Source organism: Cricetulus griseus, chromosome 2 (genome assembly GCF_003668045.3).
Source record: "Cricetulus griseus strain 17A/GY chromosome 2, alternate assembly CriGri-PICRH-1.0, whole genome shotgun sequence".
In the NCBI taxonomy this organism is placed as follows: domain Eukaryota; kingdom Metazoa; phylum Chordata; class Mammalia; order Rodentia; family Cricetidae; genus Cricetulus; species Cricetulus griseus.
The window spans coordinates 403,212,963-403,227,891 of NC_048595.1; the positions used below are offsets into that span (position 1 = coordinate 403,212,963).

Here is a 14,929-nt window from a genome sequence, read left to right on the forward strand (position 1 = left end):
TGCAGTGAGAAGCTCAGCAGAGGGACTGATTAGCTTTGTGGAAGCATCTAGAAGCCTGAACATTTTATTGAGAAACTCTTTAAGCTCTGGTCTAGCTGGAATCTGAAGGGCCACTATGTGATCTATAGTAAGGGACATATGCTGAAAGAGTAGGTGGCAGAAGCCACACGGCACCTTCAGGGTCACAAATGCTGTGTTTTGCCCAGGGCTGGATGACGTCATCATCATAAACTGACTGGCCATACTTTCATGTGGTATTCACCTCCAGGTGTGCCATATGGGAGCTAGGCATGTTCTGAATCTAACAGAATTCTTCTTCCCGGGGCCAGCTATGGCTTGCCCTTCTGTGCTTCATCATAATCTCCTCTGTGCCCATGGAAGCTCAGTGCTGATCTGACACAAGTGAGAAAGGTCTGTAAATGGCATGCCTCCTGGCCCAGCAGAGGATTCTACAGCCAGCTTCCCTGTACTCACTGTTTCTAGGCTGGAGGACATTGTGAGTGCCGGTGTTCTGGCTGCATAGAGTCCCTGTCTTTGATATGTGCCGTCCCTAGAAGGCAGTGACTTATCTGGATGAAAGCAATCTACATCGCATTACTGAACAGCATTGTCCGGGCATCTTTGATTCTGCTGCCTGTACAGGCTTGTCCAAGTGACTTACAGTCTTTGACCTTAAAGGAGACGGTGCTTAGGATATAGTTAGGACAGAAAATCATTGTAAGGAAATACTGATAACAGGACAAAGTCCTGGGCTTGAGTTCCAGTACCACAGGAAAAGAAAGCTACCCCTCACTGGGACTGTTACTTAATCAGAACCAAGGTCTCAGGAAGTGGGGAAGCTGAGGCTGGGCGATAATACTCATCAATGACCATCTGGACATTGAGCAGTCATCACTTTCACTTTTTCATTCTTAATCAGTGCAACATGAGGAGACACTGGTCTTCTTTTAAAAATTATCTTGTGTGTGTGTGTGTGTGTGTGTGTGTGTGTGTGTGTGAGAGAGAGAGAGAGAGAGAGAGAGAGAGAGAGAGAGAGAGGAGAGAGAGAGAGAGGAGAGAGAGAGGAGAGGGGGGAGAGAGAACGTATTATCTGGGTGCACTAGAAGCAAATGTTGAAAAGTTAGAGTGCAACTCCAGGAGTTGATTCTCTCCTTCCACTGTGGGTTGCAGTAATCAAACACTTGCCCCTAGGCTTTGGTGGCAAGCACTTTTACTTGCTGAGTCATCCACTGGCCCAAGAGCAGCTTCTTAAAAAAGACGTAGGTGAAGTCTATCTCTTCATCATTTTGTCGCTTTGCTCATCCCCTACACACCAGGAAAGCTAATGCAGTGGCAGGAGGGCACAAAGGTGCTTGCTGTGTTCCCCATTACAGCTCACCTTTGCTTCCCCCATAGAGTGGCGTATAATGACCAAGAACAACTCCACTTCTCTTTCTTGGAGCTGCCAATCACTCTCTCGGCTTCCTTCTCAGGCTAGTATGGTGACAGTTAGCCACCAGCAGATTTACTCCTTGCTAAGAGGTAGCAAGGGGCTATCCAGGCATCTACTAGGGTTAAGACATGGCCAGTGGAGCTGATTTAAGAACTCAGTTCTTTCCCTGTGTGGTGGTCAGTGTTCCCTTGCAGCCCATCCTTCTGGAAGGCCAGCTACCATTTCAGCAGGCAACTTGCAGTACCATCTAAAGAATCAGGCTTTCCACTCTCAGTGAGTCTGCAGTTTGTTTCGAGAGTGGATCTGAGTGCCAGTGGCTCTGCTGGATGGTAGGAATACTGCTGAGATGGTGTTTTCAGTTTTCACCCTGGTGTTTACACAAGAAGCATTTAGACACTCAGGATTGTGCTCCTGAATATAAACATTTGATAAAAGTCAAGATCAAGTTTGTCCTGTCCCTTTCCTGTGTGAGTGTTAGTTTTAGTAGACCACAGAAAAATTCATCAGGGAATGTGATCAAAATTATTCTTGGTATTAACATGTATTGATGATGTGAGTTCAACTCCAGGGCTTGCAAGGTGGAAGGAGAGAGCTAATTCTTGTGAGTTGTCCTTTGACTTCCACACTGTCACAAGCATGCACCCTGACTACCACACAAAGTAAACAAATAAATGTGTTTGTTGGTTCTAAAGGAGGTTCAGCAGTTAGGAGCATTGTCTGTTCTTCCAGAACACCCAGATTTGATTTCTAGAACTGATGGGGACACATAACCATCTTTAACTGCAACCCTACGGGACCCATTGCTTTCTTCTGTCTTCCACAGGCACCAGGCATGCACATGGTGCACAGAGATACATCCAGGAGAAACACCCACACACACAAACAAAGAAAAATGTATTTAAGGAAAATGAAGCCAGACAGGCTGCTATGTCTGAAGAGCTTCTTTTGACAATTTATTTTTATTTATGTATGTGTAGTGTCTATATGAGTTTGTAGGTGCCTACAGAGGCTAGAAGAGGGCATCAGATGCTCCAGAACTAGATTGACACACCAATGCTGACCTGTGGAAGAGCAGCCAGAGTTCTTCACTGCCCACTGCCGAGTTATCTCCCAGCCCCGAGCCACCTCCCCAGTTCCTTTTGAGTTACTTCGGTTACTGGTTCCAGTGGAAAACTGGGTTGGCCACCCCCCCCCACACACCATTGGTGGGCTGCTCTGTAAGTAGAGCAGTGTTGAGACTGATAAAAAGTGGCTTTTACGTCATCAGGCACTTGAGCTGACCTTTCTGGCCTCACCCTGTTTCATGCAGCATACTAGTCAAGTGAGTTTGAGCCCTGTTTCCTCTCATAATGTTCTGGAAGAGCACAGAGGAACACTATGAAATGATTAGCATCCAGGCCTTATCTGACAGCAGAAATTCTAGACATGATCCCATCTGTTATCATCCATATTGGACGATAAATTTCTTCCTGGCTTATCCTTGAAGCACATGTAGTAAAACACCTGCATGTAAAAATGTATGGATAAAGGCGTTTACTGTGTGACTCACTGTGTCACACTGCAGGTTCCATGGCAAGATTTTTCCCCTTTTTCCTTTTATTTTTGTCTCTTAAATTTTATTTTGTTTCATTTTGGAGGGAGGGAGATGGGTGGGATCAGGAGGCACAATGTGGAAGACACAAAGAATAAATAAAAAGAATGGAAAACAAATTGAGTCAGTAAACCGTCATATGAAAGTCAAGTACATCTTTCACAATCACTAAAAGTTCTTTTAAAATGTTTCCTTCAAACCCTCTTGTCCGTTTGTGTCACCTGAAATGCCTGTGGTGGCAGTTGTACCCCACATTTAGCTTTTTCTAAAATATTTTCAAACACATGGACTGTTACATACTTTAGGACTTCACTGCTTTCTAATTAATTTCCAAATACTAGTTTTATTTCCTTAGTGTAACCCCTTGAATAAAATTCATGCCTCTACTGAATTTTCTGAAGATGGGCATACATAGAAAGATGCCAGTTTCATTGTCCTCTGTATCCTGTACTGTAGTTGGTGTTTTCCAACACCCAAATTAATAGTTAAAATAGCTCTATCTTTAAAATGTGTAAGTAGAAAGGAAATTCTGAAGCCTGAGACGCTGTCACTTCTCTTCCTTGGACAATGCCTTACTACCCCTGGCACATCTGTGAGATACCAGTGTGCTTTGCTCATGAAACTTTGTTAATTGAGGAAGTCATAAAGTGCTGTTTGCTCTGCATGCCAGTTCCCTGCCAGTAAACCCTGTATCCTCAGGCAAGAGCCTCACCACCCTGAGCTGAGAGTGTAAGTATAAATCAGCCAACCAGTGCAAAGTATTAACACGGTGTATGCCATGGTTATCATCCAGTAGCTGTTAGGTAATACGGTCATACAAAGATAATCAATAGATAGAGATCAATGTCAAGGAGAATATACTATAGAAGATTTCCCTGATAGGAGCTGTAGAAATGGCTTAGTGGCTAAGACTAAGTACTGTTCTTCCAGAGGACCAAAGTTCAATTCTCAGTGCCCATGTCTAGTGGCTCACAACCACCTGTAACTCCAGCTTCAGAGCTTCTGATGCCTCTGTCTTCTGATAGCCTAGCACAACCACAGAGCGACCCATATGCACATACATTATTTAAAATAATAAAATAAATATACTTTTAAAAAAGACTCTCTTCCAAGAGATTACGCATGACAACCTGGCCATAAACTGGTTCTGAGGCCTCATTACCAAAGTATGTGGGAATCATGACTGGTGTGCACACCAGTCTTCAAATTGCCTTTGAGGATGGGGCATTTTTACATAAATTGATATAAAATTCATTTTTATGGTTGCATGGAAAAACACAGTGTGTGTAAAATATAGTGTTGCCAAGACTTGACATTAAATACATTCAGTTTTCATTGACACTCCTAAAACCTGCTTTAAGATAGGCAGAAGGCAAAATGCAGGATTCATGATGCTCTCAAATGTCGCATAAGGTTTTGTGAAACTCTTGTTTACATTTGTGAGCCAAAGTATATAAATGTGATACATCTAGTGTTTTATTTTTTTCTGTCCACTTTTGTTTTGGGGAAATTTTCTCCAGCTCTACCCATATCCTCACCCTCCAGCATGGCTGCCTAGTTTCAGGTCATTGCCCTCTTACTAGGTATGAAGCCCTGTGCTGGGTGCTGGGTGCTGGGTGCTAGGTGCTGGGTGCTAGGTTCTGGGTGCTGGGTTCTTAAGGGCATTAGTGGGCTCTTCTTGCAGATAAATCCATTCCCTTTCAGCTGTTGCTGTATGGTATACCACAAGTTCTGTGGTGGGTGGAGCCATTTCTTGTCATTTGTCAGATGAAACCGGTTCTGAGACACACAGTAAGATAATGCTGAGTGGATACACCAAAGAGATTCTGGAGTGATATACATTGGCATATGTGGAGACATGGACCCCTAACAATAGTGTGTTTATAATTTCCTCATCATCCTCATTTTTATTTTGCAAAGTCTGTTGGTGGTGGCTCTAACTCTGGCAGACTTGCTATTCACCTCTGTTTTCTTTTCCTCATGGACCTACAGCTTTTCCAGTATGCCTTACAGTTAGTTATGTCTGGCCATTACAAAACGAAATATTACCCCTACACCCAGCCCATAAGACTTCCACATGCAATCACCCCTCTTTCCTTGGATACTGAAAGCTGTGAAGATAGGGCACCGAAGAGGGCAATCTGCAGCTGGGTCTGAAGTTATACCACTGGAAGATGCTTTAAACAAACTATTAGAAAACACAATTCTGAAGGAGGAACTTGTGAGAGGATAGGGACAAATGGAGAAAGAGAGGGAAGAGAAGAAGGAAAGATGGGAGCAGGTGACAGTGAGAGATAAGTGTGTACATTATCACTCAAGTATTTTTGTGTATAACCAAGCTCTTATACATAGAATAATTCAAAACTTATATTTCATCTAAAATTACAACCAAAAATTTAATTTAATGTTGTGGTCACATACATAGCCAGGCATATTTTCTACCTCTACTTATAAGCCTCACAACTGATGACTTAGAAATACTCATCAATAAAGTTAACCTACAACAATTTGATGTGGTTTTGGGTCATTGAAAAACATTTCTTAAAGATGAATCAATTTGCATTCTACTATTGAATCTAATTAGTTTTCTTTCTCAGCATACTTCTGAATTCCATTGTATTGTTAGTCATAGGAACAATATAGGTATCTGAAAAAGAAGTCAACACCATCTTTATTAACATAAATGAAAATGTCCCCACTGTATGCTGCTACTGTCAGCATTCATAATTGAGACCCTGTCAAGGCCATTATTTAATTCTGAAAAGACTGACAGTATCCACAGTGTTGCAGTTGTTTAACTAGACAAAGCGAATACTCTTTTAAACATCTGTGGAAATTAAATGTGCATACCATCAATAACTATTCAGTTTACATTTCTAGTTTAATAAATTACCTAGATGGGTTTGAGAATATAGCTCAGTAATGCTTGCCTGGTATGTAAGAAGGCTGGATTTAACCTGCGTACCACCAAAACCAGAGCAAAACAAAAAAAAAAAAACAAAACAAAAAACCCTTACAAACCTGATTCCTTGAAATGATGACTGAAGCATATATGAGAAACAGGAAAATGATTTTAATGTTTCTAAATTATAATCCAGCATGCACAGTAAAAATAGAGTTTATCTCTTTATTTCTTTCTGGATCTCCTTAAGCATGGTCAGCCCACATGACTTTTTACTGCATGCCACACATTGTGAAATAGGATTTTCACCATTTCAGTGACGAATGTATTTATATTCCTGTAAATACAGATTTGTTTCTGAGATATGGCTAAGTTGCTTGGAAATTGTACAGTCCTGCCGGGTTTTACTTTTGAGGTGGCTGAGGAGAGGCCAGATCATGACCCTATAAACCCCTCTGCTTCCCTTTCTTCTAATCCCAGGGCCAAGCAGAAGGCTCAACGTTTCTCCAAAGATTTGTGAGTGGCCAGTAAACACCTGAAGGTGCTCCGCACTGCTGGCCAGGGATGCAAGCCAAAGCACAGTGGGGCACTGATTAGGACTGCTACTATTAGAAGACATTTTTTTAAAGTTCTGGCCAGGAGGCAGAGAAGCTGGCAAACCTGTGGGTTTCTGGGGCGGAAGTGAGAGGATGTTGATGATACAGCTGCTGTGGAAAACTGCTGTTTTTCCAAATGTTAAACACAAGGAGCTCCACCTGGACTGGACAGTCCACTTCTACCTATGCAAAGACCAGTGTACATGTATCTACTTGAAGACACTTAAATATCAATATTTAAACAATATTATTCATAATAGTCAAAAGGTGGAAACAACTCAGATTCCCTCAACAGGACAGACATTCTTTTTATATTAATTTTTGTTTTGACAATTTCACACATGTATATAATATATTCTGGTGCTGCTCTCCACCCTGTGCCCTCTCACCCCCTCCTATCACTGCCAAACCACCAAACCTCATCTCTACAGTTCCCTTTCCCAGGTCCATGACTTTTGGGTTGGTTTTGTGACACACTGAACTTACTCAGGGCCATTTGTGTGCTGTTGGAGCTGGGAGGGATCATCGTGGGTGCAAAGCTGCAGGCAAGGATTCCCTCTGCCTGACTCTTACCAGTAGCAGACATTCAGAAGTAAGGGTAGGGCCCCCTGAGCCCTTCCCCTTCTATTCCTGACTATTGGGGGCTCATTCCTGTGCAGAACCATTGTGGTCATAGCAACTGTGAGATCATGCTCACCAGAGGTGTGTCTTGTGCAGAAGATAGCACTCTGCAGCCCTGCTCCCTGTCATCTGTCTCTACATTCTTTCTCCTCCCTCTTCTGCAGTGCTCCTGAGCCTCAGCAGGGGTGCTATAAAGGTCCTATTTGGGGCTTATTACCTATCACTTATTCTCAGCACTTTGTACAGCCATAGTCTGCATTCACTGCCATTCACTGGAAAGAGGTTTCTCTGATTATGGATGATAGTAGCATTTCTCTTTGGGTATAAACATAAATATTTATTGAGGCAGCTTGACACTGTGTCAGTTTAGCTAAGCAATAGTGTTCAGTTGCCTCCTAGGATCTAGGATCTTCCCAACCATGTTTTTTAAACCATGTTTATAGCACCGGGTTCCCCTTGTGGATCAGGCCCAAATCCAAACCAAGAGCAATTGGTTACCCTCATAATAGTCGTCCGACTATTGTACAAGTGGGCATATCTTTCTTGAAAGATTAGACTTGTAGAGTTCACAGCTGAGTACAACTGTTGATATTTTCTCCCCTAGCAGCTTGTGTAGCACCTCCTGGGACCTGAAAAGGCATGGAAGAGGTTTTTCAATTCCATCCCAGCTTGATTTCTCTATACATGCATTCAAGATGTGTGATGAAGGATAGGAGATGCTACATTGTGCTACATTGTGGACAAACCTTAGAGACTTACGCTAAGTAAAATAAGCCAGACACAAAAAGTTATGACTGTTATGACTCTACTCACAAGACCAAAATATTCACATCCATGGGGATGGGAAGAACTGTGCTTGCTAGGGAATGGCCTGAGGGGTAAAGGGTGTGATGTTTTTGTTAAGATAATAAGAAGTTAGCAATGTATATATGACACCGTGAGTATACCTAATGTTACCAAACTGTATGTTTAAAAACAATTAAAATGACCATCAAAAATACATTGTATGCTTGTATGAAATTCTCACAGCATAAAAATATTATATTGAAATAGCTTAAGTGATACATTTGTTATGTATGTTTCATTATAAAACATGTATATGTGTTTATTCATGTGCGTAATAGGCCCCAGGTTTAATAAATCATTCACATTGTGAAAAAGTGTGATTGAAGGGATGCTGAGCAGATACTCACTGCCACTCACTCTTCTTCTGTAGGAGTCACACATGCAGCCATCTGGGCAGCATGCATCTCTTACCTCAGTGCAGCCGTTCCTCCCGAGCTGAGGACCTCTGCCCAGGGCATCCTGCAAGGCCTTCATCTGGGTCTAGGGAGAGGATGTGGTGCCATGATCGGAGGAGTGTTAGTCAATTACTTTGGTAAGAATAACTTTTCTTCTGTTCCTTTGAGGAAAAAAAAGGGTTTTTCAGCCATCCCAGAATTCAACTTTTGGTTGAGTCAGGTACCCTACACAAATGAATAAGCACATATGCTTTTGGATGAGTCAGGTACCCTGTACCTGCTGCCAATGACAAAAAAGCAAACAGAATCCATAGTTACTCAAAAAAAAAACCCTTAACTAATCACTGATGTACATAATCTATACATTATGGTCACCAGACCTCTTGTTGGAAATCCGAGGGCTAGGACAGAAGTCCGGTTACTCTGTTCCCTCAGTTTGATTGCTTGGTCTTCTGTGCAAGCGCCCAGAGCTGTGGGACTTTACAGCACTATTTAAGTTCTGCTGTTCCAACTGCACATGAACACATGATTATCATGTCTGGATGGAGTCACTCAGAGATGGTCCTTCACTGAGCAGAACCAGCACCAGGGACTCCTGATGCCACCCTGGGCTCTCCTAGTAACAGAAGGGCACTGACTCTGCTCAGTGAAGCTGTGCTTCCTTTGCCCTGAATGTCAGACTGTTAAAGGTGGAAGGTTGTTGCATTTCCTGGAATTACTAGGTCTGCTCTTCTTGTTTTCAAGGGGCTGCTGCAACCTTCAGAGGGATTGGCATGGCCTGCCTGGTGATCCTCCTGCTGTTTGCTCTGATCCAGTGGCTGGCAGTGCCAGATGAGGAAGAAGGTAAAGGTGTTCTCTTTCTTTTGAGGGGGGGGGGTGGTGTGCGAGGGTGGAGGGTTAAGGGTTTGAAACTGGCCTTCTGTGTGCAGCCCAGAGTGGCCTTGAGTCTGCAATCCTGCCTCAGTCTCTAAGTGCTGGGATTACAGGTGTGACCCAGCCTTGGCTCCATTCTTTCTTAGTAGTTCTCTGAGAACACTGGCTGTATGGTAAACACTGGCCTGCAGGAGACATAGTCTCAGTGGTGTCCTGGTGAACTCATGGTAGAGCAGACACCCCTGTGAGGGGAATACTGGATGCTGAGCCAATTGGGGCTTTCTTGGTTTTATTTTATGTAACAGTACAAGGTGCCATGGAAGCATGAGTTTCAATACTCCCCGGAACTCTTAAGAGATTTCAGATTTAAGGCAAATGCATGTAAGGCCATATGATAATTTCCTACTAGGGATAGGAGTGCTGTTATTAATCTCTATGTCTTTACCTCCATTAAAAATATGTCTGTTGATGCTTCTCCTAGAAGGCATGGCCTTTATTAAAATCATCATACAAAAAGGAAAGGAGGGGCTGGTGAGATGGCTTAGCAGGTAAAGGAACCTGCTCCCAAGCCTGAAAACCTGAGTTTCATCCCAGGGACCCACAGAGTAGAAGGAAAGAATCTACTCCTTCAAGTGTCCTCTCTGGCCTTCACGTGTGTTCTGTGGCACTCTTGTGCCTACAAATAACACACACACACACACACACACACACACACACACACACACACACACACACAAATAAATTTCTTAAAAAATCAATTTTTGATATCTTAGTTGTGAGGAAAGCTATATCAAATGTAGATGAAGTGAACAAGTAGTGTGGAGCTTTTGGTGAAAAGGTCAACAATAGAATGCACACTTTCTTTTATCACTCCATGGCCCAGCACAGAGCTGGTCATCTTGGAGCCTCCATCCTTCCCACAGCACTGGCCCTGGGGCCGTGCTACTTCTAGTTAGAGAAAATATTGCCTGTTATAGAACCTCAGAGGAGCGTTTCAGTCTCACTGAGCTTCTCAGGAGAAAGGCCAGTGGGGGTTCTTCTTATCTCCGGCCATGAGCACAGCATTCTAGGTGGGCACCACAGTGTCAGGGTTATTTTCTCTTTCCCTTTGTTTTAAATGTATAGAAAACTCTGAAAATAATTTTAATGTTGTTTTTCTCTCTAGACAAGACAATGCTGGCAGAAAGGATTCCTGTTCCCTCTAGTCCTGTTCCCATAGCAACCATCGACCTGGTACAGCAACAGACAGAAGATGTCATGCCACGCATTGAGCCCAGACTTCCGCCCAAGAAAACCAAGCACCAGGAAGAACAGGAAGATGTGAACAAACCAGCCTGGGGGGTCAGCTCTTCTCCCTGGGTGACCCTTGTGTATGCACTCTACCAGGTTAAAGAGATGATGCAACTGACAAGAGATAGCCGTGCATCTGAGATACAGCCTTTACAGGTAACCCTCTGCTGGCCTTGTACACTGTCACTCCCTCCTTGCTCATCAAAACATATGGGAAGCCTGGTGGGAAACACACATGCACACAGAGGATTTTAGTTGGCAGGGGTAACTGTCACAGAAGTGCTCACCAGGTCCCTCCTACAGAGAGAATTTGCTTTGTGGGGCCCAGAAAGGCTTCACAGAGGAGTTGATGATTCTCATATATATATTCATATTCCAGCTTTGCTTACTTCTCTTATGTTTCAATAGTACAAAATACAATTTGCAACCAGAATATATAGCTCTCTTACTTTTGGAAGAGCTTATATCTCCATAATTTCAGAATTCCAGGGAGATCATTGCACATATCAGCTGCTAAATTAACCCACTAACATCTGCTTGGCATGGCTCCCAACTCAGTAATGTGTGGTTCTGAGAGGCCCCACTAAAGGTAAAGGCATGGTCTCTTTGTCCCTAAAGGGGCGGTCTCTCCTGAGAAATGTCGAATGGTATTGATAAAATCAGCAACTGCATCACCAAAGCTGCATCCTGACTTTGCAGAAGGAATGTGGCCTCTGCAAACAGTTTTGTCAAAGCAGTAGCTCTACTACCCCCTTGCTATATTAATCTTTCCCTTTTCTTCATAAGTAATGCCAGCTCTCTATTTACAGTAGCTTAAAGGACCCAGAGGAGGGCAAGCCAGATGGCTCAGTGGGTAAATGCACTATGCCTTATGATCCCTGGAATCCACATGGAAGAAGGAGAAAACCAACTTCTATAAGTTGTCCTCAGACTTCCATACCCACTCCATGGCATACTTACACACACTATAAAACAAACAAGCAAGCAAATAAATAAATAAATAAATGTGATATTTGAAAACTGACCCAGAAAGAAAAAGTAAAAGGGAAAATAAAGAGTAATATCTTTTTTAAAAAATCTGACAAACTACTGGTGACCAAAGAGATGACTCAGCAGTTAAGACTGTCTGTTGCCCTTGTAAAGGACGCAAGTTTGGTTCCCAGTATCCATGACATGTGGTTCACAGCTGTGTATGACTCGAGCTTCAAGCAATCTAATGGCTTCCATGGACACGTGCACTCATGTGCAGGAACCCATACACAATCACACATGCATATACATAATTCAAAATAAAAGCAAGTCTTCATATGAGAAAAAGCAAATATGTCAACTACCTTAATTAATCTTGCCTTTAAAACTAACTGTAAACTCTGCATGGTTTTACCAAAACTGACACCTCACTGATAGCCATATGTATGCCATTCTGTGCATAATCCTAACCCAGGTATCGAGCCAGAACTGGACATGAGGGATGGAGGGACCCATGGAGGCTCTATACCATAGAGCAGGAGGGTGATACAGGGAAAGGATGCCCTGCTACTGAGAGACAGTGTCCAGGACTCTGTGAACTCATCTTCATTTTCACAGATGATACCCAGTACCTCTGTGGCATTAAAGTTGGCTTTTTCTCTCCTCTGGCATGAGTTAAAGCTAATAATAAATAACAGGTCACTCCCCATTGGCCTCACGCAGTGTCTTCATATTCCCTGCTCTGTCCTACTTAACTTCCCTTGTGTACTTTGAAATCCCATGTGTATGTTAGAACTCTATATCACGGACATTCTTCACCTGGCTATCTTTGGGTGAGGACCCTGTTTATTCACTACTGGACAGTGAGTCAGTGGCTCTTCACTATTGTGGTCTTCCCTATGGCCTGTGACTTGCCACAGAACTGGGGTACTCAGTAAAAATTTATGAATATAAGTTGTTTGCCTGGCAGTGATAAGAACACTGATAAAAATGTTCCTTTAGCCATAAGATATGTCTGCTTATAGTGTTTGTGTTTTTCATGCGGCTCTGGCAGTTACACATAGGAAAGGAAATGAAAGGTAAGACATCTATCCTTTTCCTTCATGAATTGGTTCCTGAGGTGGGCTTTTCAAGAGATTGCCATACATTCTTACTTGAAACTATGTATAATGGATTGGCTATATTCTTTCTCATACACCATGGAACATCTGTTTTGTTTTTTTTCCTTCCAGGGGACCAGTGAGAATCGGGAAATCTCTGCAGCTGGTGCAGCCCATCATGTCCCCTGTGAGAGTCACTCTGACCCACCTAGAAACCAGCCATTCCCTGACACAGCAGCATCTCAAACGCAGGCCAGCCCCGCTCACCCCAGTGCTACCCCACGTGTAGAGGAGAGTGGGAAGCAGCAGGCTCAGCCCTCCACTGGAGAACACTGATGGGCTCCTGATCATCTCACACCCTGCATGGCACCAGGCACCTCAGCCAGGACACAGAGGGCCAGGCCTTCACCCTGGACATGCCTCCCCAAGGGGAGAACCGCACTGCATATGCTTCTAAATATCTAAACTCATTACTGTGGAGACACACACACACACACACACACACACACACACACACACACACACACATACACACGAGCTACAGTACTTGTTGGCAGCAAAAGGGAAACCTCCACGGTCATGTAGGGATGCAGATCAGTGTTGGGTGAGGACTTCCTGTTCTTGGTTGGTTAGGTCTGAGCTAACTCCTTTGCCAGGGTCTAAGGGTAGGAAGCAGAACTCACACCAAGTCAGGCCAATGAACGGGTCTCAAGGTGAACCATGATATCATCTCCTTCTTCTGATTATTTATTCTAAATATTGGGTTCTCAGTGCAAAGCGAGGTGGAAAAGAGTATCTATAGATTTATTTGTCTTGAAGAAAGCATTTTAAAAATTATAAGACATATTTAAAAGGGGACCAGATGGAAGTTAGTAGAACATATGCTTCTTTGTTGTTTAAAAGTTCAAAGTTTCACTGAACTTTGCACATCTCTAGCAAATATATTTTTATATGCATATGGTATATAGTTAAATTAGTTCTTGGAGCAGCAAAACTGTTACTGACTACTGAACACTGAGTTGAGCTTTAAAATACCGTTGTCTCAACGGGCTGTGAGAATGAGCAGAAATGAGGGCATATTTCAAAGAATCTGACCAAGTCATTATCCTAAGACTTGATGGGCTAGGTTTTACAATGCAGATCCTACTGCAAAAACCCCATCACTGTCAAGTGGTGACTTGGAATAAAACAACTCACTGGGTTCCTAAGCATTCCTTAAGGTAAAAGTGCTATTTGCAAAGAGCAGGATAAGATTAAAGTGCCTGGGGAGGGACACAGTGTTTAAAAATGACATATTATGTCTGTTTTGTGAGGTAGTAAATAGGAAGCCAGAAATGGGAATTTTGGGAACAAGAAAGATTGCCTAATGACTTAATAAACAAATCTTAGTATGTTCTTCTTCCCTAAACCATAGTCACACACTGGAACCTTTAGCTTTGGGCTATAACTGTACCTTTTACCACCACAGACACAGGAGTCTGGGTGATCTCACATAGAACTTGCTCCTGGAAGGAAAGCCGAGGCTGTCTGGGAGACCCCTGGAAGGGGAATGCTGCTGTGGCTGAACGCAGGGCAGTCATATTGTGGGTAGACATTGAGGGTGAGCAAGAGAGCAGTTAGAACTGGGAGCTCACTGACCCTGAGTGACAGGATCAGCTGGAATGTGGTGACTGGTGACAGCTTCCCTGTGACAGCTCTGCCTGCCCCTGCATCTGGGAGGAGACATCTACACCTGGATGTCTAGCTTCACCACAAAACACAGCTTAAAAGTGATGGAAACAGTTAAGCAGAGGTTATTTTGCACTTGAGTGGTACTGTACTGTCAATCACTATGACTCATTTTAAGTGACCTTTCAACTCAGATGTATTTATTATGCTCGAGTAGTTACAGAAGTGAAGTGGGAGCCAGGCTGAGCCCCACCTATGAATGTAAGCATGTGGATTTGTAACTGACTGTAGGGAGCCAGAACCTTGTGTCTTGTGTTTACAGTCCTGATCGATTCCTTTGAAAAGCCCTGCTGTTTTGGACATGCACAGTGGACGTGTTGGAATAAAAAGTAAATACCACTTTTAAATATTTCCTAAATGAAAAACATGTGACCAAACAAGTGAAAATCCACTGCTCTGTGATGAATGACACCAAATTCAACATGCCTTTGTTACAAAATGTTTACTGTGAGCGTTGATCCAAACAATGCAGTCATTTCCAGCCTTTTGAGCTGACACCTTCATGAGTTTGTAGACTTTGTGACTTTTCCTTCCTGTCCTTAAAGTGCCATATACCACTTACAATATTAAAGTTCTTCGAATTAAA

At 43.0% G+C, this 14,929-nt stretch overlaps 1 protein-coding gene across 3 annotated transcripts in view; it reads left to right on the forward strand.

The window, feature by feature from the left end:
• The window catches only part of Mfsd6 (major facilitator superfamily domain containing 6), a 66,034-nt gene extending 51,105 nt beyond the window's left edge, over positions 1-14,929 (forward strand). For all 3 annotated transcript variants that reach the window (XM_027396848.2, XM_027396849.2, XM_027396850.2), the window contains 4 exons: positions 8,359-8,520; positions 9,128-9,226; positions 10,422-10,702; positions 12,748-14,929. In XM_027396848.2, coding sequence (XP_027252649.1) covers positions 8,359-8,520; positions 9,128-9,226; positions 10,422-10,702; positions 12,748-12,951 — 746 coding nt within the window. In that variant the 3' untranslated portion in view covers positions 12,952-14,929. The remainder of the gene's footprint in view (positions 1-8,358; positions 8,521-9,127; positions 9,227-10,421; positions 10,703-12,747) is intronic.